The following is a 24980-nucleotide window of genomic DNA, read 5'->3' on the forward strand; positions in this document are numbered from 1 at the left end:
ATGTTTTATTTACAAATGCTATAAAGAAGTATACATATATATTTAGTAAACCAGAGGGATGAGATTGATATATTGACATTTTGAAAGCCTGAGCAAAAAAAGTCAGAACCTTTTGTTGAACTTGTTGTGGTTATTAAAGAACGGGTACGTTTGTTCTTTGTGATAAAATGGACACCAAGAAAGGAATGAGACTCGGGGTTGGTATGTTTTGTTTGTTCGCGGACTTTCCCTTCTCTTATTACAAAAATGTCAATATACCCGATATAGAAGGTATCAAAACATATCCGACTAATACTCAATACTCCATATACTGTAGAATGAACTATTCGCAACGGACAAAATAATGGTTCTTCATGCAGAAACATGCTAATTAATTTTGTTTATTCCTCTTGAGGGGTAGGTTTTATGTTTTATGAATGCAGTATGGAAGTGACTCGTGCGTTCAAAATCTTGTTAGGGGTCAAGTTTTGAAAACAATCACTTAACCCCTCAGACGGATTCGTTAGGGCACAGTCTCAGCGCACTGGCACCAGTGGACGGGTCAATAGGGAGACGACTGGGACACTCACATGATAAGCCAATACGAATAGATAGAATTTATCGAACGCAGAGCGCATCGGCAGTTGTCTCCTTAGCGTTACTATTGTTGTCAATGATAGCCAAGCGTGATGGCTTCGAGAAATACCGCAACTCATTGTTCACGACTGGCGGAGCTTTACTCAACGGTATCGCTTCAAATGGATTTCATTTTCCATTTGTGACAGCCATCTTTCTACTTGACTTGGTCGCTTGTGCCCAGAAGCACATGGTCCACTTTTACACCTTGAATTTCCAACAATAAGCCCGGTAGCCATATTGTCATATTAATATCTGTAAGAGAATCCACTAGCACATTCCGCCATCTAATAACTCTTTCAACGCCTGATGACATTGGCTAATAACAAGAGGTGAAACATTCAGTTCGATTCACACATATATACCCAGTATGGATGAAACGGCGAACGCGGCCTGAAATGAATGAAGTTAAATATTTAATCAATGTGCTATATTTGCATTCGGCAGTGTTGAGTTCCAACTGAATCGCTTCAGGAGAAGGATTTAAGTATGGTTTACTCGCGCATGCAAAACCGTCCTTCTGTTTTCTGTAAACCAATCAGCCTTTCCACAAACACTGGCTAATTACACGTTAATGATGTGGCGAGTGCACTACCTTCTTGGCGGAAAAACAAGAAATGTCCCGTAATGCTCATGTATCGATCTATTATTTCGCCTACAAAAGACATTAACATTTGAGTGTTCCTTTATGTAGTCCTCGTGCGTATTTCCAGCGTGGATGATGGCGAATTATATCTACAGATGCTACAAAGCTTGAAAACTGCAACTCTGGTCAACCTTTGACCTTTGTGACGTCACCACATCGCGTTCATCAGTTTATACATGCTTTTTCCGCGGAAGGCCCACCGCTTGAGAAGGAAGCTAGCGCGGGAAATATCACGGTTGGTCTCGTCACTGGGATCTCTCCCTTTAGATCAGCATTCGGTTTCACATAGCTTGGGTTGGCGTTTCGCCGCTTCACACGGGTTTACTCGCCTGCTTCTGTTAGCTGTGTCGTGCACGCGCACATTGTCGTCTGCTTGGAACGTTTGTTTTACCAGACGACAGGATGGATTTCCCTGAAGAGACAGCTAAAGTGAACACTCACGTAAGTGTATCGCCCCAACCCGAAGAAACAACCGGACTTTTGGGAAACGTGAAAAGATGCGGAATGAGATGCTTAAAGGGCTCCAAGGAAAATTTACTTTTAATTTTGCTACTGTGTTCTGTTCTCCTTGGAGTTGCTATCGGGTTTGCAGTTCGAAGTGCAAGAACCGATTTCACGAAAAGAGAAGTAATGTACCTGATGTTCCCTGGTGAGATTTTGATGAGGATGTTACGAATGTTGATTCTGCCGCTAATCATATCAAGTTTGATTGCTGGAATTGCTGGATTGGACGCCAAAACTTGCGGCAAAATGGGTCTTCGTACCATTGCATACTTCGCTACTACAACCGTGATATCCGTTATTATGGGCATTATAATGGCTATTGCTATTAGACCTGGAGGCGGGGCCAATAGAGCAAAACTTAAGAGGTATGGTACTCCCGCCAAAGTCAACTCTGTCGACACCTTCTTGGACCTCATCAGGTAAGATATGTTTTTTTTCTAAAGTTTGGATTGAGTTGTATTCATTCTTTATTAGTTATGTTTACTCTCAGCCCATCGATCACAATGCAATTACAAAGGAACACTTTTTTTTGTTGTTGTTATATTATATCTTTGAACAAAGGAATGATACGTGTAGTTTTGATATCCTCAACTGAAGCCTTCAAGTTGTTTGCCGTACTCGCTACTCCTCTGATCTGACATATAACTGATGAAGTGATTCATGTTATGAAAAGAATTTTCAATTTACCTTTCATTCATGAAGTGTTGGTCTATTCTTACACATATACAGATGGAAGTTCCGACAGACAATTTGTAAAATTAGTCTGAATTTTTTTCATACATTCTGATAAATTTAATTTGTAATGATAAGTCAGTACCTTCTGAATAAATGATAGTACTTTTGATTCCCTGTTTCTCAACAGTACGATTGCAATTTTCTCGCATTGTTTGAAGGACTATTTGTTATTACTGCTTCGTACTTTCAGTTATTCAGTTTACGTATTCAATTTTAGAAGCTTACTGAATATTAAATCATTCGTAAGCATATATATATAGCAATCCATACAGACATGTTGCTTGTCCATTCATGCGTACAACCCGATAAGGAATTATTTTAATGTTTGACCTGAACGTATGTTTTTTAAATGTGCAACTGTTGAATTCTATGTTGAATCTGACAATACAGTCTGAATGTCAGTTATGAGTATGACCACTGGCTATTTCAACCAGGAAGATGTGCCCTGAGGGCATTGAATGGTACAGTATGACTGTACATTGGTTCAGTCGAACTACTTGCCCATACAAACCGAATGATACTTGTCTAGTTCTGTATTGACTCCTGCCATCTGAATAGTAATTAGTTCACTTTGACTATTGGTTCACGCAAGCTGAATAACAACTAGTTCAGTCTGATTATTGGTTCTCACTGTTTGAATAACAGTTAAGTCAATCTGATGATTGGTTCAAATAATATAAATAATAATTAGTTCAGCCTGACTTTTGGTTCATGCAATCTTAACTGAATGAAGCCTTGTTCAGTTGGTCTACTGTTTCAGAAAATATGTATGACAATTACTTCAGACAATGTAATGTGCAATGAATTTCTGGAAGCTGAAACTTTCCTAATACAGAAGAGGTTACGCAACCATGGAGACATGTCACAATATGGTTAGGTCATTCGTTGCACCTTTCCGTAATGGTCTGTCATATCAGACCTCATGCTGCTGAATATATTATTTATTCCCAGTGTGGCTGCTTTGCAATCCCTACGTCATAAATGCGTCGGTGACGTCAAAATTCAATCAATACGTGAATATCAATATTGTATGGCCATATTAAGGTATCATGTGTCACTCTTGTTCTTTTTCAGTATGAAGACGCACATTCTATTTCACTGCGACAAACGATGCAGGTGTTAAAATGGATTATATATGAACTGCATAGATTAACATTTATTAATTTCCACCTACCCGTATTGTTGCATTGACGTTTACCTTTAAATCCAGAATATGACTTGCATGAAGTAAAACCATTCAACGAGTAGAAATAGAAATACATATACGTTCCACACGGTTTTTACCATGACTATAAGTTTTAGTACATTTGTCAGTCGAAATCGCTGTGCTATAAAATTACTGTTCTGTTATACTTATTTCAGTACGGCGTAAACTAGACCGAAAAACGCGAACATACCATTGTTGCAACATCAGTTAACATTCACGGAAAAGGTGGTTTCAAACCCTCTTCCTAAATCTCACCACGTTTTGCATCCAATGCCGCCAGGAACTTTGCTCGGGTTTGCAAAATGGCACATGTCTATAGAAATATTGGAACACAGCCAAGCCATTGTGGCATTCCACTGTATGCTCCATGTTGTATTGAAATGTCATTGACATTGATGTTACTGTTTTGCGTATGTTAAAAATACGTTGTCAGTACTAGTATTTGTTTCAGTAAGGGTATGAAAACAGTGATTGAGTAGATCTCCGTCCTTTTATATTCTGGACAGCCCTATGCCATTGTAAAAGTCGTTGACAGCAATGTGCCAAAGGTTTCATTCATTTACAGAATCAAACAATGGTTGGCATTACTGTCAATGACACCCATATGCCATTTTCTCAAAGAACAAGAGTCTTTAGTTATTTTTCATGAGCCAATTCATTATATTTTTACAGCTACTTTACCTCTGGTCCAAATTGAATCCATTTCAACACATATTCAAAGCTGATTGTAGGCTGGCACTGCTGTTTACTTCCCATCAATAGCGAGTCAATATTTGCAGTCATTTTCTCCCATTTGTTATTACTGGCAGTCATTTGACCAAATCAGTGCAGTCATGTGTTATACTTCACAAACAATCGCTAGTTGTCCGGCATGATGCAAGTTATCAATGAGATCCTTGCTTCTGATGTAATGGCGTTCATGTGGATTCGTGGCGATATATGCAGCCGCAGTCATTCTTTCTTAAACATAGAGAACGTACACACACAAGAATGAATGCCTGCTATTATTTGACACATGTGAGAGCACATAATTTAGTACTCATATATTTTCTGAGCGTTCTGGTTGTAGTCATGCGGTCATGTAACCTTCTGTGTCATCGTATTTAGAGTGCCACTATCGTCGCTCACAATATCAATCATTGGATCGTCTTGATTCTTTCAGACAGATGCGATATAGCTGCAATATTGAAAAGACCCTGAACAAACACATTAGACGTAAATGTTTATGTGGCATCGTGTTCTGTTTAGCATTCTGAAAATGATATTTGGTTATCTGTTTACAAAGCTGTGTGCTAGAGTCATGCGTAGTATTTCACGCACAAGGCCTGGTATCATATCAACGAGTTAGAATGACTAGAAATGTACTGGCCATGGCTGAAATGTCATGCATCAAACCTATGTCGGAGTACGTGGAAGCACCAACATTTAATTAGGTCCCACCATCTTTGCAGTTGTCATTAGGATGTACACTAATCAACGCGATCATGCCAGGGTGTCAACACAACGAACCCATCACACGTGATATGCCACTCTTCTAGTTCAGATAGTGCTTGAGTTCCTGCACTGCTGTGGCCATTACCCAGCATCGAACCCAAATCGGCGGTTGTATATTTAACCAAACAAAATGCACCAAGGAAATGGTTTCATGATTATCAAATCTGGCATAACTTGCTCTGTACTGTCTCATGCCCTATGTTTGTTTAGAAGGTTTGCTTTCTCTGTGGTCTATGGCGGCAAGAAAACACCTGCCTTGTAGAGTTTCCTCCCATTTTCATTCAAGGAACCTGTGATAATTTGGATGTGTGTTTTCAGCATTACGTCCATTCTTCTAGATACTACAACAAACATAAACGTTTAAAACATACATTACTTTATGTGCCATCCGTCTCCATCACGATGTAGACAAACATCCTTAGAAGACAACACACTTTTTAAAACGACAAAAGTTATAGCATTTACGATAAAATTGAAACTCATGGCGTTGCTTTCCCCCGGTCTGATTAATCATCAGCTTTATTCTGAATGACAAAGTATACGATAATAACAGTGTAAGATATCCATTGATTGGCACGTGGCCAAGATTAAAACACTAAACCTAATGGGTCGTAATGCATCTGCCAACAGAAAATGATTCACCGCTAAAAGGGATGTCATAACGAGCATTTGCGAAAGCAGAGCTTCTCACAATTGTCCACGAGTATGTACCGAATGGTTTGAACATTAGGAAAAAAACACTGATGATCTTTGACCGACATGTTACTGTGAAGATGAAACCGTTTCTGATGATTGTTACTCCCAGTTATGCCATTCCCTGTGTAAGTCTTCCTCTTGGTGGGTTTAAAGTGTCCGTATTTCAGGAATATGTCCAAGGCCATGGCGTAGTGCTATTTGCGGTTAAAGAGTCCCGGCAAGGAAAGTAAGTTTTGTCTATTTTCAAAACGGCGAATGTCTTAGCATTAAGACTAGTTATAAGTATTATAAAAATATGACCTTTTCCATCTGTCCGGGGTGTAGTGTATGGAAATCTTACTGTTGTTATGTGGATATTCGCCATTATTTGTCCAGTTTAGTTCTTTAAAGTACAATTTATACTGACTTCACATTTGTGTACGAGTATGTACGAAGCCACATGATTAGAGTCAACAGGTGTTTTCATAACCATGCTATAGCTTGCCAAAAACAAGTCGAGTGTCCAAGCCTGCCTTAAGAGAAAACACACAGGGAACCAACAGCATCATTGTCTGTTTTGGACGATTGTAATGTATGACGGAAGTGCACGGAATCTTTGTTTTGGACGATTGTAATGTATGACGGAAGTGCACGGAATCTTTGTTTTGGACGATTGTAATGTATGTAATGTATGACGGAAGTGCACGGAATCTTTGTTTTGGACGATTGTAATGTATGACGGACGTGCACGGAATCTTTGTTTTGGACGATTGTAATGTATGACGGAAGTGCACGGAATCTTTGTTTTGGACGATTGTAATGTATGACGGAAGTGCACGGAATCTTTTATCACGATTAACTACAATTGATAACAAATCCCAGATGTTTTAGTAAAGATAATAATTCTCCCAAATAAGTACCTAGACCTTGCCTAACGTTGTAATGCAACTTTCACAATGTTTGTTAAAATATGTTGCGATAAGAGTAAAAGTACAAATAAAAATAGTTATGAAATAAAACAATTACTGGCAGAGTAGAACAAAGTAATACTCTTCGAGAAGTACTCACTATTTCTGGTAGTGTAGTGTAGTGTAGTGTAGTGTAGTGGAGTGGAGTGGAGTGGAGTGGAGTGCAGTGTAGTGTAGTGTAGTGTAGTGTAGTGTAGTGCAGTGCAGTGTAGTGTAGCGCAGTGTAGTATAGTGTAGCGTAGCGTGTATTGTAGTGTATGGTGTGTAGTGCAGTGTGTAGTGTACATTGTAGAATACAGCATAGCGCATAGTGTAGTGTAGTATGTAGTGTGGCAAATAGTGTAGTGTATACTGCCTATAGTGTGTTGTGTAGTCTAGTGTTGTGTAGAGAAGTGTAATGTATAGTTTATAGTGTAGTGCGGTGATAGAGTATAGGTTATAGTGTAACGTATAGTGTCCAGTGTGTCGTGTAGTGAAGTGTAGTGTAGTCGCCTCTACATGGCGAAATCAGTACGTTCTGCCACAGTATATCCTGTATTTGTGGCATATGATTAATAATGCCCTATCTGGAGTATGTTTGTACCTTTCACTTAGCACACTACTGGCACAGTACAGCTACGAATTCCATCAACGTATTGGCTATTTTAATGGCAGACTATTCCTTGCCTTATCTTGGGCCTTCTCTGCAGATGTAATAATGCGTCCTAACACGACATGTGTGGGTGTGTTTCTTCGTCAGCATGCTAATCATCAACATTTGACTTAAACGACATTCACTGAAATGGTCTGGACGTTTTGGAAAGGAGTGCTGTACTTACACACTATGTGCATGTCTAACATCCATCAGTTCATAGCACATGGAGTCTCGCGTTTACACAAATGCCTCCTGCAGGTTCCTCCAGAGCGGAATTATTGTTTACATGTGTCCGCATCCACAAGAAGCATCAGTTGAGCCATGTTTCCCCGGCCGAGTTATTAGTTTGAGTGACCTACGTTATCAAACCGTATTTAGCTCTGTGGCCAGTTTTCGTCAGATCAATAGGCCTTCTCGTGCAAGTACAGGTGTTGCTGAGTAGATGCGTGTTCTTGTTTTCATTATGTAGGAACCTGCGTGATGGCATACAGTATTAGGGAACACTCGCCTTTGACTCCCAGAACCTAATTACAGGTCATGATTTATAGAGCAGCTTCATCCATCATCCATTGCAGGATGCAGATCAGCGGCTCATGCAGTTTCTCTGAATAAGATGCGCGTTGATATGCGCTTAGGGAAAACACTGGTTTAGGGCGGTGTTAGTTTTCACATCGCATGTTGAGTGATGTGATACGCTTAATCCTTCAAGAAAGATGTCTTGATCATAATATTATTATTAATGTGTGCGAGCATAGTGACAGAACATGCCACTGGCATTGCTGTAATCGATATTGAAATATGATGTCAGAAACTGCATGTTGGAAATCTAATTAACACGGGAACAGTATTGCTTACGACATGTGCTTTAATAATATACACTATCATTCAAATACTTCACCTCCATGCGTCTTTTTGAACACGTATAGTAAACGGCAAATGTTATTACCGGGTCTATATTTCCAACATAACTGACACAACTGTTTATATAACTGTCAGTTAGATGGCAAAGTAGACCAGATGGTTACACCAATGGCGTACCCATGAGGGACATTGATGTCGTGTTAAACTATTCGATGTCTCATACTGTCACTATTCGGTGCATATTCCCGTCTGTGTTATATTTGTGCGCAGGGGACACATAAGGAACGGAATATTGCATTAATCGATTATATGTTTGACATTTCACGTTTATTAAATTTATTTTGTAATACTTTTGAAAAAAACTCTCTTCTCAAATAATAAATAATGTAAAAATATGTTATTCATGAAGGTTACGAAAGCTACCGCCACTAGTCACAGGTTGATCGGAAGATGTTTCATCAGAGTTCAACAATTAGATATTTATCACTCCAAGGTGAATTTCTTGGTCGAAGAGTAATCACAAACAGAAAATCACGGTGGTGTTCAGCTTAAAGGTCCCTTCCTAAATATTTAAAATTATCTGAGGTTGGGCCCAACTTAAAACTGAAAGGAATGGAGAAAACACTAAAAGGCCAGGTTAAAATGAGTATCAAACCGTAATGTCGACAAAACATGTTTCAGTATATCTGTCAGTAGATTGTTGATCACAGCTATATACATCAAGAAAAGGTTGATCACAAAGACGTGTACTGGTTGAGGGTTTACCATAGGCCATTTACCTATAGAGGGTTAGTCACAAACGTATCATAAGAATCCGACAGAACGTAGTCTTATTGATCATTCGATGGCTCATGATAAAAATATTCACTGATTCACATTCATGATAAAGATATTTAACGATGTTTACCTTTCGAGATTCGTTCACAAAGATTGTTTAACCGACGATTGCTTCCAACAAGCATGTATGTACTTGTCGAGGGTTATTTTCTGGTCAAAATTAGATCTACGGACAGTTACCGGCGAGGCTTGGTAAAAAGTGCTATGGATTGCCACAAGATTGTCCTAGTGTTGTTGTTGTACTTAATCCCCCCATCTAAAGAAGCTCTTCCTCTTGCCTGCTAGGCGATAGTTGGTTAGCTGCTCTTACAGCCGTCGGTTTCTGGACTGTGATTATGAGGAAGCTGTACTTAACCAGTGCTGTCATGCATAAATAGTGCATCCGTCTTGGGTCACGTCTTCAAGTTCGCGAACTACCTTGTCAGCATCGTGTGGTGGGATGATTGACATGTAATCTACGCAGCCATGCACCGAAGGACACACATACTCTGGCACACTTTCCGAAGGACTTCATTACAATGATCTAGCTTAGTTGCCAAAATAGTTTTAAATTGACATTAAATGTGTATCATGATTTTAAATTTGACGTATTACAACTAACTTACACATTGTCAATATCAACGCTGACGATTCCGTGAAAATGTCACAAGAATAATCGATGATAATCGGAAACAGTCCATTTGGTTGAAAGGTAAACATTCCTGTGAACATTACAAAACTGATACATGGGTGTGTCCCTCGTATCCATTTGATGACGAATATTAAGTATTTCCTCTTCACAACTAATGTATTTAAGCTGATTATATTTCTGAACATACTACTTTTCTATTTCTGAATTAATGCAGATTTGAAAAACAAAATCACATATTCAATTTCTCCATATTCAGACTCCCACAGAACCGGGTAACCAGAATACTGCTGATTAGACTTGAAGGTCAAGTGCCAGTGCTGATTGAAGTCTGGCAAATTGCACAGCAGAGTCAACCGTTAGTTGCATGGTTGACGTTCATGTTGCATGTGTGCTGGTCGTTCTAAATATCGAACTTGTGCAGAAAAACTGCAAGTACAATTCTCCTACGCGCCAGGATGTGCTTTTGAACTAACATTACGCAATTAAAACAATCACAGCGTTTGCCATTTTATACATAAACTGTTGGGGAGTGTATACACAATATTGGATTGGCCAAAATTTGCAAACGTCAGCATATTACGTTAATTCCCGAAACACTGCAAAAAAAAACATCCATATCCACTACGTTTCTAATAAATAACCATTTCTGTTTTGTTTCGTCTGCTTCGTGTGTATCTATATGCAATGCCCTGCCAACGTTACGTTTTAGGGGATTCAAGAAACACCGTTAGGGAGATGGTTATTAGATTTCGTCTACAGGAGTTGGCAAAATGGTTGCTTGCTATTTTAAGGTAGTATTCTATCTTCAAGGCTTCGAAAACACAGTGTGTCAATAGCACAGCACAATACATGTGAATAGGCATTGGGGGTTAGCATTTTTGATTCTCCTTGGAGCTGTCCCATGCCATGCTTTGGCGTGACGTCTCGGGATAAAACGGGAAGGCTTGTGTGAGCAAAATTAAAACCCGACTTTCTCATTAACGTTATCTTCTAACAACCACATTTCCATCATATTTTGTATATCGTGATTTTCAACTGTGTCAGGAACTTGAACAATTCGGTAAATGGTCTCAGGTCATCTGTGAAAAGGAATGCTAGTTTCAGTTTGTGTAATGTAAAGATTACGACTTGTTTTCAGAAACACGCCTGAGGGTGATATTGATGACCTGAGTCCCTTATTGCTTTTACATACACACGGGAAACATACAGGAACAGGTGGACACATTTCATGTTAGTCGCGTCTGGTAACCAATTTGTCAGTATCAGATATGCAGCTTCGTCGACATTCTTAAACCTACAACAGAAACTACAAACAGCAATCATTTTAGCGGTACAGCGATGTCAAAAGAGCTCCTAATATGTCTGCCTGTTAGTATTGCACATACTTTTGAATAGGTCTTCACTGCCCTAATGACAGCTAAGACCGGTCAAGTCAAAACAGGCAACCACTAATTACTGTTTGACTTTCCTGTCTAGATAGAAGCATAATGGCAAGATAATAGTAGACTTCCATAGAACTACATTGTTCTCCCAATGTCCGTGATTCCTTCACTACGAACATTACTTTGTAGTTTCATTTTAGGGATTTGTTCCCAACAGATGACGCCTTGGTGCTATTGTGTCCAAATCAGTCCAAGAAACCATTCGTCATCAATAATAATGGTTGTGGGCAGATATGCCTTCTTTGATGTTTTGACACGTGCTCTCAAGCTCTCTATCCGGTTTTGCTTTGATGTAAAGGGATTTTTTGTCCTCGCTAATAATTACAATACCATCAATTGAACATCCCCAAAGCGACCTAGAACTCGCCACAGTGTTCACATGACACATCGGTTTTGTCCATTAAAATGGTACAAATGTACTTATTTTCTCAGAGAGGTATATGATGTTAAGAAGAAGTGAGACGAGAACTGCTTCTTTCAGACCACGTCACGTCATGGCACTCTAGCGCCGGGTCTGTCACATAGTCGCATCGTGGGGTTTTCACTTCGGTGGTTGTGTATTGCAGGATTGCACTTCAACAGCACCTAGTACACTGTCACCATCCAAGTCTGGTATCTTTTTTCCAATGGTCACCTACGTTTAAGAGCAAAATATCAGTATCAAATCAGAATTACAAAACATGGAACACCATATTTATGATGATTGTAAACTGCTGTGCATTGCAAATTGTACATATGTTGCACCCATGTTGAGGTGGGAAAACTATTACAAAAACAATTTGTGATTCGATGATGATATTTTGATAACGTAGGTTTTGAAACAAAATAATATCTTTTCGAGAAACTTTAGTGTGTTGCGCAACAGAAGGTAGTCACTGTGCATTTGCACAAACATTCGCGACTGACGGCTCCTTCGTTTTCCTTTCTTTGCAGACTGACACATATAACCCCACATTCTGTGTCTTTATTCAGTGCATGATATGTAATTACTCCCAGCTTACTGTTTTCTGACGTATACCACAAAGTGACGTGTCTTTCAAAGCGGAAGTAACGATCGAGTCTTGTGTATAAATTATATATCTTAGTAAAATTGAAAACGGTTGAACGAGCGTGCATCCCCCTGTAGACTGCTGCTTGTAAACGTTAACATTAGCTATGGTGGCATATATCATTACGAAGGCATGGACAGCGTTGAAATTTGATGGGCACTTTATAATTGCAGACCTCTGAAAGATACATGCATTTCTTCAATTTATATTGATTGTTTTTTTTTTGCCAGCGTACTTCTGGGAAATGACTTGAGAATTTTCAGTCTGATTATTACTGGGAAATGGCTTCAGAATGTCTACTTATCTTTATAATATTTGCACCATTCCTTCAGCAACCCAATATTATTATATTATGATCGGTATTATGCACATTATGCTGTGGTTGCCACTGGAATATCCATATGGGTTGGGATTTCACAGTGCGACGTTGTAATCAAACCGATATTTCATGTAATCATTCAAGCTTTCTTGGAAAGACAGATATTGACTTGGGACCAAGAAATTATTCACACACGAATGTAATATGAAAACTTTAATTGCATCATTTCCCTAAAGATTGATAGCGTCTTGTTTAATCTGTTTTCTAAATTGCACTGGTTTCTTTGGCCAACTGTGTATTGCATGGTCAAACGGGAATGTCACAACTATCCTTTCCCTTTTGCATGTTACACCAAGCGCATGAATATTTAATAAAGATTTCAGAATGTTCTCCTCTCTGCCTGTTAATATAACAATTATTACAGTAAACAAGAAGCGTTAGCGCGTGCTTTGGTTGGATGTGTTAAGAATGTTTTGTGGAGTTATATTCCAATTGCGAAACATACTGTCAGTGCTGAATATGTGAAAGTAATTTTGGCCGATGGTAAATATTCTGTATAGGGAATACAAATTGCATTCAGTAATATATGACGATCTTAATGCATTTGTGTTATTCCTAATGCAAGATTCCTAATCTACCTTCTCTAAATACTATGGCAATCTTCTTTTTCATATAATGTATCTCACGAATGCATAGAATGTATCATAATGCAAAATAGTTTGGTTTTTTTTCTGAAACAAGAGGTAAGTACACAGTGCAAGATTGTCCTGTTACTTCTCTTCTTAAAGGTGGGTACTCGGCTTCAACAATGTATGTAAACTCACCTGAAACGTGTTGCTTTGTTGACAAGGACGGAAATGACAATAGGCATTTTCCTGCACATGTATATATGACCTTCAGCAAATAGCCTTCAGCAAAGCGGGGCCATTCAAGTGACACGAAACGTCACGTTTGCTGAGAGTGACCTTGGCCTGTCAAAACCTTTTTGAACAATACAATGCACTCAGATAACTTACAACGACAGAATGAGACATGTTCCAATATCGGGCATACTTCGGTCAAAAGCAACAGTGTATATAGACGGGGAGGACACAAAGCCGCAGATATCTGTAAGCACAGATGTCATTACGTTACTTTTTACCACGACATAAGTTAAGTTGTAAATGACAAAAGCAATAAACCCCGTAGAGTCAGCATCAGTGTCTGCATGTATCAAGACTGGAGGCAGTGGATAATGGTCTGTGAATACGTTATTGCATAACATCGTAACGTAAGGGCGGAGTTCGACGATCAGCATTACATTTCCCTTCTGATCAATCCATGCATCGTCCAATAATGTAAACCCTGCAAAACAAACATATACACAAAAAACAAACTTGTCATTTTTCCGGTCCTCTTTGATTAAAGAGACTACGACTGGTGATCAAGAGTAATCAATCTTCTGGAGAAAGTTATTAGATAAAATATTGCAGGCATGGACCAAGATATATCTTGTAATCTTCTTGTTCTTCAGATGAACTGTTTGAACAGAAGCTTTGATACTATTGTGACCGATATATGAAGTCCCAGTTCCAATCTAGGTGTTTACCTTTGGAATGGATAGGTAGGTCATCTGGATAAGATGATTTATTTGAGAACAGGGGCCATTAGAAGGGAAAAGTACATTAAATATAGATTTAAACGGTAATGTTGATCTATCTGTAATGTACACTCACACGGGAATCTGAGACGAAAGGTCGTCGGAAACTCATCTAATTTATCGATTCCTTTATAAGGAGTTAAACGAAACTTTATTAACTATCCTCGCTAAGCTCCAGAAATCCGCTCAAGACATACTTTGGGTGTAGCTTTGAGACTAATGTAGGAAGTGTGTGACTCTATTTTCAGACTTCTTCTCACTGCCATTGTGTTTACCTATCACGGGTCTTTGACCTTTTCGGTACAGTAGCTTCATAACACAGTCTTTCAGTCATACAACCCTGAGATATTTGTGCAATGTTAACGATTCCGTGGGTGGTGACGTCATTTTTCAAACGAAACCAGCGGAGCGTGTGGTCCATGACGCTTATAATGCTCACACTGTCACTTGATAACACTCATTGAGTGACTGATTGAGTTAAGTTTTTTTTTATTACTATAAAGTCATGACGGGGGCCACAAGAAATGTGCTCCACAAATTGTACCCGTTTGAATCAAACAGCTACTCCACCACCTCAGTCATATCCATTATCCCAGGTGAGACAGTGATAATCTTCCTCGGGTTATTTAAAGATCTAAACTGCAACAGCCTGGCCGTGTAATTCATAACTTTTGTGGACGATACGAATGTTCCAAAAACACTTTATAAACTGTTACAGCAATAGCACTCGCTTGTTCGAATACAACAAAAGTGATTAAATTAATGTGACCTAGACTTTACATTATGTCACCTTCTTAACAATTAAACATTTTGCATCTAAACGAGACATCCTTAGCATTTTGGACTGATATTTACAGGGTCGACAAAAACCCCATCTATATTAATTTTTCTGGTCTAAAGCCGATAGCTAAGCTATCTATTCCCATATTCAATCAACAAGGGGATAGAGGGGAAAAGTATAAGCCTTGCGGTTGGTGCGGGATGGATAGGTGTTATTTTCGAACTCTTCTATCGCGACAAGATCGACAGAGAATCATTCCATCACGACATGCCCGCACCTCAGCTTCCGGTCTTCCACTTCCGGTCTTAGATGTTTTTCACTCAGATGAGCCATCAGGCTGACTTGTTATCACCTTGATCATGACAGTTTCATTATTTCGAGGACACGTCTTTCTCTATCTGAGATAAAGAGTCCCTGTGAGAATACTTTGTCATGAGCCGGGCTCGTGCCTTCAATGACCGGGGCCTGCTTCTTGGTTTGGTTGGAGCGTAGAGTAAGTTTACTTGCGTTAGCTGTAAAATCTGCAACATTTTTCATCAGAATAATGTCTTTGGACAGTCTCCTGATTGATTCTTGTGACGGGATGACCAACAAAAAAACATAGAACTTGGAACAAGAATGGACAGAGAGCGCGGCAAATCGATACTGTGACCTAGGCTCGTGCTCTTCGTTACGTGGGCAGTAGAGGAGTCTTGTTGTTGAAACGTCCACTCGTCAAACCGAAGACCGAGTTCGATTTCCCCCCGGAGTACCATCATTGAAACACATTCCTGCAACTACGATATTCACGCCAAAGACAGAACCTTCACATTTTTTGTAATGCAGTCCAAGTTATTTCATCAAAAAATTCTGAAGTCAGATCGAATAACGATTATGATTATGCTGAAAAGCATGAAATTCCCATTCTCTATAATGCAGTCTTCGTTATGTCATAGAGACATACGACATACGTAAATTCCTAATTCAGACTGCATAAGTCTACTAGAGGGTTAACGCCATTTCCAAGAGTGCACCTTCATTGTTCTGTACCACATTAATCAGAACACCCCACCTTCTGTAAGATTACATTACGGGGAGTAAGTATGGCGTTAACGCGGACATTATTATTCAACCATCAGCAGATCCGGGTTAGAATTCGATCTTCAGTAACCAATGCCTCATGCAAGGTATGCTTGATACACGTGATGCAAAGATTGATGCTCATGATGTCAATCACTGGATTAACTGGATAGAGAAACAATAATCAGCAAAATGTGACTGTATTGTCTGTTGTGCGTATTGATGGATAGGGCGTCAGGCGAGAAACCAACATTTGAGAGACAGGTGGCTTCGCTCTAGCAGGACTAGACTTAGCTTTCTCAAACAGCCGGTGTCATCACCAATTTTTCAGTTACCCGTTGGTAAACGTCCATCACCAATCTCCCGTTATACACTCCATGGAAGCTGTTCAGTCGGTTATCGACTTGACGTTTGTTCTATTTTCTGATTCGTTCGGACGACTTCTTCCATTTGCAGATTATCGAGATTTAATTGTGTTAAGTATCGACCAATGAAATGTTAGTTTCCTTTGTTGTCTGGCTTAGTTTGCGTGATGTTGATCCCAAAGATGTCATTACTTGTATCTAACAGGCATCATTTTCTATATTCAATAGATATTATTTATTTAAATCTTTATTTACATACCATTTCTTTTATTTTATATGTTTTCATTTATTTACTCTTAAAGAGGGGTGGGGGTGATGTGGAGGGAGGCATATACGTATTGGCCACTCATCAAAAATCTTGCGTCATATCTAATATCAGCAAAATATCAACATAAGAACACATGTCAGCGATGTTCAACTACCACCCGATTCACATTCATTCTAGAGTCTGGCGTAAGAATAACAACGGTGAATGGTTGATTTACTGTCCACTCAAAGTCCCACTGTGACAAATGTTAGTTGATACTGATAAACTTCAAATTGTTATTTCTAGCATAAACTTTAGAAGCAATCGTTAATCTCCATCCCTTTTCAATCAGGTGTAATAGGACAAACGCATTTATAAATCAGTTGCCGCAAATCAATACCGCCATCATCTGTACAAAGATATACGCTATTAGGTACAGCACTTATCGATAGTTATAATGGTGCTGTTGATATTATCAATCTTGTAATTATCTGCATATAATCGTAGTAATAGGCAGGTTAACCAGTTTTGTGTAATTTCAATATGCATGAGTACATGCCGCTATAAACTGCTCAGCGTGTTGGACAGCACCCTCAATGAAGCGTCCCTCTGTTGACATCCCCGACTCCTTTGTATTGACACCGCTGCTGCCAAACACACCCAAGGACAGCTACAGCCGACCTCCGAGGCATCCCACATTTCAACGGCACGGTTATGAAACACTTAAATCTCTCTCTTTAGAGAATTTGTTCATATTTGCTCTCAGCGATCATCTGACCCACTTCGTCCAATGGAGGCGCGCTCCGCCACTTAGCTCTATGGCAAGTTCGTATACGGTAAATTGACGATCGAAGCACTCACGAGCATTGGCTGTTCTTGGATACACATAAAAGCTTTGTTCAGTGATTTGACAATACGCTCTGAGGCTTTTGCTGACTTAAATAATCATTTCGACCCTATGTCGTCGAAGAAGCGAGAGGGATTTTTAGATTAGAATTGAAATGTATTTGAAAATCCAATCGATATGTATTCTAATTAGAACTGAAATGATTCATTTTGAAAATGAGGTATGGCGATGAATGGAACCGAAGAATATTTCTGCAATCATGTTTCACAATTATGACGTAAATCTATGGTGAATAATTGATATCGGACGCATTATACCAGAGGAACAGTTTTCTTAATCCGAAGACACTGTGGAAAAATTTAGGGCAAGTGTCGAAGTGTCATGACGTGTTCTTTTCGTGAGAAAGTTTGCCGGCTGAATGATTTTTGTCTCGACATGCCGTGGTGATATTTTGTGTGAATGTTCATGCATTAACGATTTAAACATTTGATTTTACATGTAAAAGTATGGACTACACTGTGTTGAAGTAAACGACTGTGGGAAATGCGCCAATATAAACGTTTCAACATATTTGCCAAAGAAAGCCCCATGTGTAAACATAACTGTCCAAGTCTTTTAGATTTGGAGTGGCACGTTCCTTGATTTTTTTATTATATAATTATATTCATGTTTGTCTGGAGACTGGATGATCAGGGTTCTGCCTTCTGGCCGGGCCACTCCAAAAGATGGACAGTTATGACGGAACGCAACATACGTGAAAGGCAGATAGCTGCATTACATGAGTTTTTATTTCGTATCCTACTTTTATATCAAGATATCACAGTGTCTTAATGAATGTAAACGATTCCAATTGTTAATGATTTAACTCGTCATCGATTTGCCAGGCTGATGGTAAAAAGACATAAACAAATAGCTTTATCGATTACTTTTCCTCCTACAGCTTCATGTTGATTGTCAGCGTTGTGTGGTAAATAGTGCTTGTGCGGAATGACTATACTGTATTCATTGGTAATAATTTTATAATTATTAACATGAACGCATCGATGGTTTATTCACTTCCACGTCAGTAAACATTGTTCTTATTCTCATTATTAACTTCTACATAGGCGGTAAGCACAACGTGGTTGGGTCGTTTCATCGTTAGGTTGATTACACACAATTAATGTTCCAAAGCGTCATCGTGTCCGTGTGAACAGAGTGGAGAACAGAGAGGGATTATTACATTCAATCATGATTTCTTCTTGCACATATTCCAGATGCTAATTCTTCAATTTCTCCTAGACGATGACAGATCTACTTTATAACCACGCCAGCCTCGTTTGGCAATATTTCCTTCACTCCACCGGGTACCCATTTAGAGATGTATGATCATATTTCGAACATACATTTGCACCACCTGTGTTGTGTAAGGGTGTGTATACAGAACAGGGCCAGTCTCAAAGAATCGCGTAGGATTTTGACTTCCGATGCGAACCCGAAACCAACTGATAACCATTACTTTAAAGGTCTTAGCAGTACATCTGGAATTATATTGAATCAGTTTCCACTTGATACACACACCAGATGAGCTTATCAAGCCAAGCTGCTTTACGCCCTCTTTAATAGTAATTTAATGATTCCCAAGAACATGAACTTTTAAATAGAATAAAATATTGATGTATTATTTTTGAACAATGTCACGCTCTTAGGTTGTGTCTTCTTTTTCCTTTCTTTGAGAGCTGCTGGAAATGAATATTTGATGCCACAGGAAGTGACTAATTTTCTTGACGGCCGTGGTGTATTCTGACATATGCACAGACATTCGTACTTGTGTTGTGTGGGGGGCACAGACCTGTGGTTAAAACGTTGTCTCGTCGTCACTACGAACACCTGGGTCCAGTTCCGCACATGAACACAGTGTATAAAGCCCATTTCTGGTATCCCAAGCCGTGATGCCGCTAAAGCGGCGTAAAATCGTACTCACTCACATACGGATTTTGGATGTTAGCGCTGGAATAGCCTGGAATGTTAACATGGTTGGCACGGTGGTGTGTAGGCTAATATACATGGACAATATCGCTCAGGGGCTACGTAGCCTTGACCAAAAGCCCCGCCAAACAATGGAAAAACAATTGATCACGTGTCCAGTCACGTGTTCATGATGTGAACAAATATCACCCAAAAACAATCATAACAGAACGTAAATACTTTAGAATAGCTGAGGTGTAAAACGTGTTCTTTGTCGTATTGTAATTCGCTTAAGATCCGAGTGATAAATGTATGCAATAAAAAGGTAGAAGATACACATGATCTGAAAACATATACCAGGAATTAAGTTAACTGTCTAGTATCATTTGACACCCGGTGTTCAGTGTTCACGTATATCGCATTCATGATATCCCTTACCAGCTTGTCACTGTTTCATGTGATCACCTGTCACATGATCACCCATGTCATGAAAGCGCTTGTATCACTCGCTCACCTGTAGGATCATCCTATTTAAACCTAGGGATATGCTGACAATCTTGACAGAGAGTAAAATTGCTCTACAGGGATGGATCGATATAAAGTCATCAATAATTAAGTATGACATTTTCATGTGTACCTCATTTGAAATAAACAGGTCAGGAAAAATGTACAGCTATGGTTTTCTCTCAACGGTCGTTGCTAATTAAACCGAAGGACGATCTATTATTGAAAGGTCAGTATTGATCTACTGTGGGACGAGAGTCTAAATATTGATAGTTGTGTAGCAATAAAAGTGCTGAAAAAAAGATTAAAAAAAGAGAATGCCCATACGTAAATGATTCTAATCTGGGTAGCCGAATATAGACAAATCTTCATCACCCATGAGAAATATATATTTTCACTGATACTATGCATTAGGTACAAATGGAAATATTTATGAGAAATCGCTGCTAAAATTCCATACCGCGATTCAGACTGGATCCGTGAACGAATCACTGCAAACAGCACTGACACGAAGTGCCTTGAAAAAGGTTAGTATATCATGAGACTACGTTGGTAGCACACATCAAAAACACATGCAAGAGATCTTTTTTTCTCCATAAAAAATTGTCTGCAGTAACGTTTCGGGTTTTTATCGAATATCCATGACAGACAAAATCTGAATTTCCCTTTTACGACTGTGTGTGTGTACAATGTATTTTTGTTGATGCGGTTGTAAAAATATATATGCATTCCAAGCCTCGAAAACTTTCAAATCGATACATTATAAATAATTGTACATTAACTGGAAGTACCTGTGTCACGTAGGCAGTTGAAGGAAAATTAGCGTTCTGCAGTAAAATATACTGATGTATTTTATCATCAGTCTTTTAATCGTTGAGAAGCGCGTACAGAAGAGATTGTCTCACTCCGATATTCTTATAAATAAATTACCGTTAATAATACTCCAAAACCTTTCTGTGTCAACCTAGCAGTTCCATGTAAAGAATCGGATTATATGTTGATACAGCATGCTGGCAGGGACAATGAATCAGTTTTAACCATTTACAGCAGTAGCTGAACACCTGTTTAAGTATTTGAGGTGTGTTTCTCTGTGTGTTTGGGGAGGGGAGGTAGTGGGGTATGTGGAGTACTTTATCCAACCAATAACTACTAGCAAATATTGCATGTGAACACCAAACTCACTCACCCTTCTCTGAAAAAGTCTCCGTTTGGATATATTGATGCTGAATAATTGTACCAGTCACATAGACGTGTTTCTATATTTAACTGCAGTACAAAGAAACCAGTTTGCACAATTTGTTACTTCTAATACTGAGAACTTAATGGCATTTTGAGAGTTGCTAAAGCAAAAACGGTCTCATTTGATTTACCCACCCTATTCAACCAGTTCAACCTTTGAAGAACCAAGAGCCCCCCCCCTCAACACACACACACACACACACACACACACACACACACACACACACACACACACACACACACACACACACACCAAAGAAAAAGAAACCTTACAAAAACAAAAAGTAGGGTATATCAGGATATCTAAGACACCAAAATACATATTAACAGAACAGCCGTGCCAAGAAATGCAATAGACACTACCTTGAATATGAATATGGTGGTTTGGGAAAGACATGTCTATGTAAGTCCCTTACAAGGTGATATCAATTCTTCTTGATAGATAAACATGTGTTTGTGCATATAAAAGTCTGGGAGTAAGGAAGTTGATATTCCAACCTGACAGAATGGTATGGAAACGTTTCCCAGACCCGACACTTATTGCGACCAAACTCACAAAAAGAACGATAGACTAACACTGATTCATACGCCAGAGATAAGAATGAGTATGATTATCCACTGTAGCACACATCAGACCCATACGTGGCGGCACGGCCCCTTCGCAACTGAGATGGTCTTTGACAAGTAGTTCTTATACATAAAATGCATGTATAGCACCATATGTAGTTGAATTCAATGCTGAAACATAGCTGTGTAGGTCAGCAATCTTTACACAGAGCCTTACGTCATACGAGAGGGAGTGACAAAGATGTGTTGAACGGTTTCTGTTCTTAATCTGTTCTTGAGGTATTGAATCTGATTCTAGGCAGTTGTTGCTTTCAGCAGATGTATGCTTGAGACACAAAGTGTTTGGTTTTAATGTGCAATTTAAAGATATGTTTAGAGAATACATGTCTGCCAAAAAGCCCTTAAAACATACATGACTAGTAGCCAGTAAGAAGTACTCAGTAGTCAACGTAGGATGTATGTAGGGAAAGGATGTCTAGGGATAGGTAGCTGCCTTGCATAAAAACAGTCATATTGTCCAATTTATGTAGATCGATGTTCATAATGTCAGTCACTGGATTGTTTGGTGCATGAACAGACCAGTGATGTGAGTCAGTATAATTATCAATACTAAGGTACAAGATAATCAACAAACAAACATGTCGAGTTAATATAACTTTTTTTCTAATGCCTGTGGGTTTGATTAAAAAATAAGAGAATGTTTATTTTACTATCAAAATATAGCATATGTTACATTTCGTATGATGAATGCAAATTATTCCTGCACGATCGGTATTTGTGTCCTATAAAGTTGCCTTGGACGTGATTGCTATTCGATGTTCACCCCCCAAGGAATTGCAGCTTAAATGTCCGTAGCCATAACCTGCGTCTAGATCTATTAAATAGACTCGGGAGGGTTTAAATTATTGAGCTCACAACTTTAGGATCGTATTTATTAAACTTTACCTTACTTTCTAGTCCGACGGGGATGCCTTGGTCAATGATGCTGTCATTGCTCGAGGTGTATGGTGCCTCCATGCCTCTTTAATGTCCTCCGTACCCTTTTAACAACAAGTCTCCTGTCTAAAGATTAATTTCAGCTGAAGTCGTCTGTTTACGCCTTGTACACTGTCCCCCTGAGTGAATTGTCTCGGTAAACGATTACAAGTAGTCCGTAGGTGCTACTCCCTGGGTGTGCGTTTAAGGTTAGCAAACGTTAGCAAACACAACGTTTAGCAAACACAACGTTTTATTTTAATGATAGCGTTTGAAAATTAGTGGATGTTTAATTGCAGCCTTTTGATTCGGCTTTCTGATACGTGCTTCCAAACCTTTCGAAAACTATTAGGTCGACATCAGTGTTTGTGATGAGGTCTTTACAAACAGATGATAATATTGCCCTAGCAGCGAGACCTACAAGTCGGAGTAAGGAGCTTTAGCAAATAAAATATCGCGAGACTTGAAACCGGAAATTAGAAGCGACTTGCCATTGCCTGTAGGCACAATAACTCTGATGCACTTAATTCTCTGTGTGATTCTTTACGAGAAACCTTTATAGTTTTTGCCAACCTCACTCTGAAAAATCAATCTGCTCTATCAGAAGGGTGTGTTTTTGTTTGTTCTACGATGTAGGTTGTTTCTGGTCTTATACAAAGATTCCTCTGTACGTGTGTATATGATGAACGTACACATTGCGAGGCTTTGCTGTGTGACCGTGAACTGCGACTTCAGCAAGGATAAAGATTTATGACACAAACATCCTGGATACAATATTTCGTGAAATTTACTTCATTTTAAAGATACGAACACAGTGGATACCGTTGTGTCAGTGTTGAAGAAAGCTACGAAATACTTCGAGTTATGGAAACCTCGACACAACCGTACAATGATAATACAGAATATCTAGGCTTTTACTTCGAGCCATCCATAAGTTCAGCACAGTGGCTTTTCTATTTCGAAAAAGTTTGGCATTACCCTGTCTGTCAGTAGCAGTTTACTTCCAGAGAAACCACTATACAATATACCTCTCATCAAAACTCTCTACTGTAAATAGATTCACTTAATTCAGGCACCTGTTTTAATTAAAATTTGCAAAGTATTTCGTACTGTTTACATATGAACGGATGTATTGTAAAACAAATTCGTAACGTTGAAAGGTTAATTGTAATGAGTTCAATAATTATAAGAGTGAACATCGGCGACTTTTTAACGCAACTTAACACTAAAACACAGCTGTTCACATGCACACTATTTACATAGACCTTTCAGCAATTTGATGTGTGAACCTCGTGCAATTAATGTGCATAACGTTTGCAGCTGGTTCCTCCAAGCCAGTGGAGAAATCAATCTTCAGTGAAACCAAATATATACGCACAATATATAGTCAAAATCCCTTCATAGAAATAACACTACGTCACCACAAGAGGCGATACAGACCTGCCACTCCATGTCGAACAACAATTCACAAATGCTTACTGAATCCATCTCTGTCATCTGGTTTAAATTTTAAAAAAATCAAATTATTCCAATCATGTTTTGCGGTCACGTTTCGCTTATAACCGCTATACAAAAGTTCTCCGATGGTGACCCAGTCATTATATACCAGAGAGAATACGGTTCACAGGAACGTTATTAATGTTGCACGTCGCTTTACGTGAACACCTGGTGTTGCCTCTTTGCTCAGTAATATGCTTTATAGTGTCCGCCATATTTTCAGCTTTATGGCCCGTGTAATGTACACCTGCGGATATTTGAAACCGGCTATTGAATGCCATTGACGTTTTTCTTTAAAAGTCATGTGCAACCATTTAGATATATGACATTAAATCTACGTTCACGAGGATAATTATGTTCAATTATTGTTAAATTATATAATCTGAATTATTCATTTATATATACGGAGAATGTGTGTTGATGATGTGATGAAAATGGCTCATTGCTGGCAGTATCAACACAATGTCTGCAACAGACACCACGGAATAAACCTTGCGTGCCACTGTCGATCACCAAAGCTACGTGGATGCACCCAATTCCTTAACGAGATGCTGGGATCAGGATTAAATGAATTGTGTCTGCATTTCTACATTGTGCTTGCTTGACTGCTGACTTGCCAATTATGCCATGGAAGTCCAACAAAATAGATTCCCATGGCATGAAAACAGATTTCCCATTGCAAGGTAATATCCGGTG

At 39.0% G+C, this 24980-nt stretch overlaps 1 protein-coding gene across 1 annotated transcript in view; it reads left to right on the top strand.

Annotated features, from left to right (window-relative positions):
• Positions 1 to 1508: 1508 nt before the first annotated feature.
• Positions 1509 to 24980, top strand: part of LOC137256323 (excitatory amino acid transporter 1-like) — a 75815-nt gene continuing 52343 nt past the window's right edge. Inside the window, exon 1 of the mRNA XM_067794083.1 lies at positions 1509 to 2184. Within this exon, the coding sequence (XP_067650184.1) occupies positions 1664 to 2184 (521 nt within the window). The 5' untranslated portion in view covers positions 1509 to 1663. The remainder of the gene's footprint in view (positions 2185 to 24980) is intronic.

Source organism: Haliotis asinina, chromosome 11 (assembly GCF_037392515.1).
Source record: "Haliotis asinina isolate JCU_RB_2024 chromosome 11, JCU_Hal_asi_v2, whole genome shotgun sequence".
In the NCBI taxonomy this organism is placed as follows: Eukaryota; Metazoa; Mollusca; class Gastropoda; order Lepetellida; family Haliotidae; genus Haliotis; species Haliotis asinina.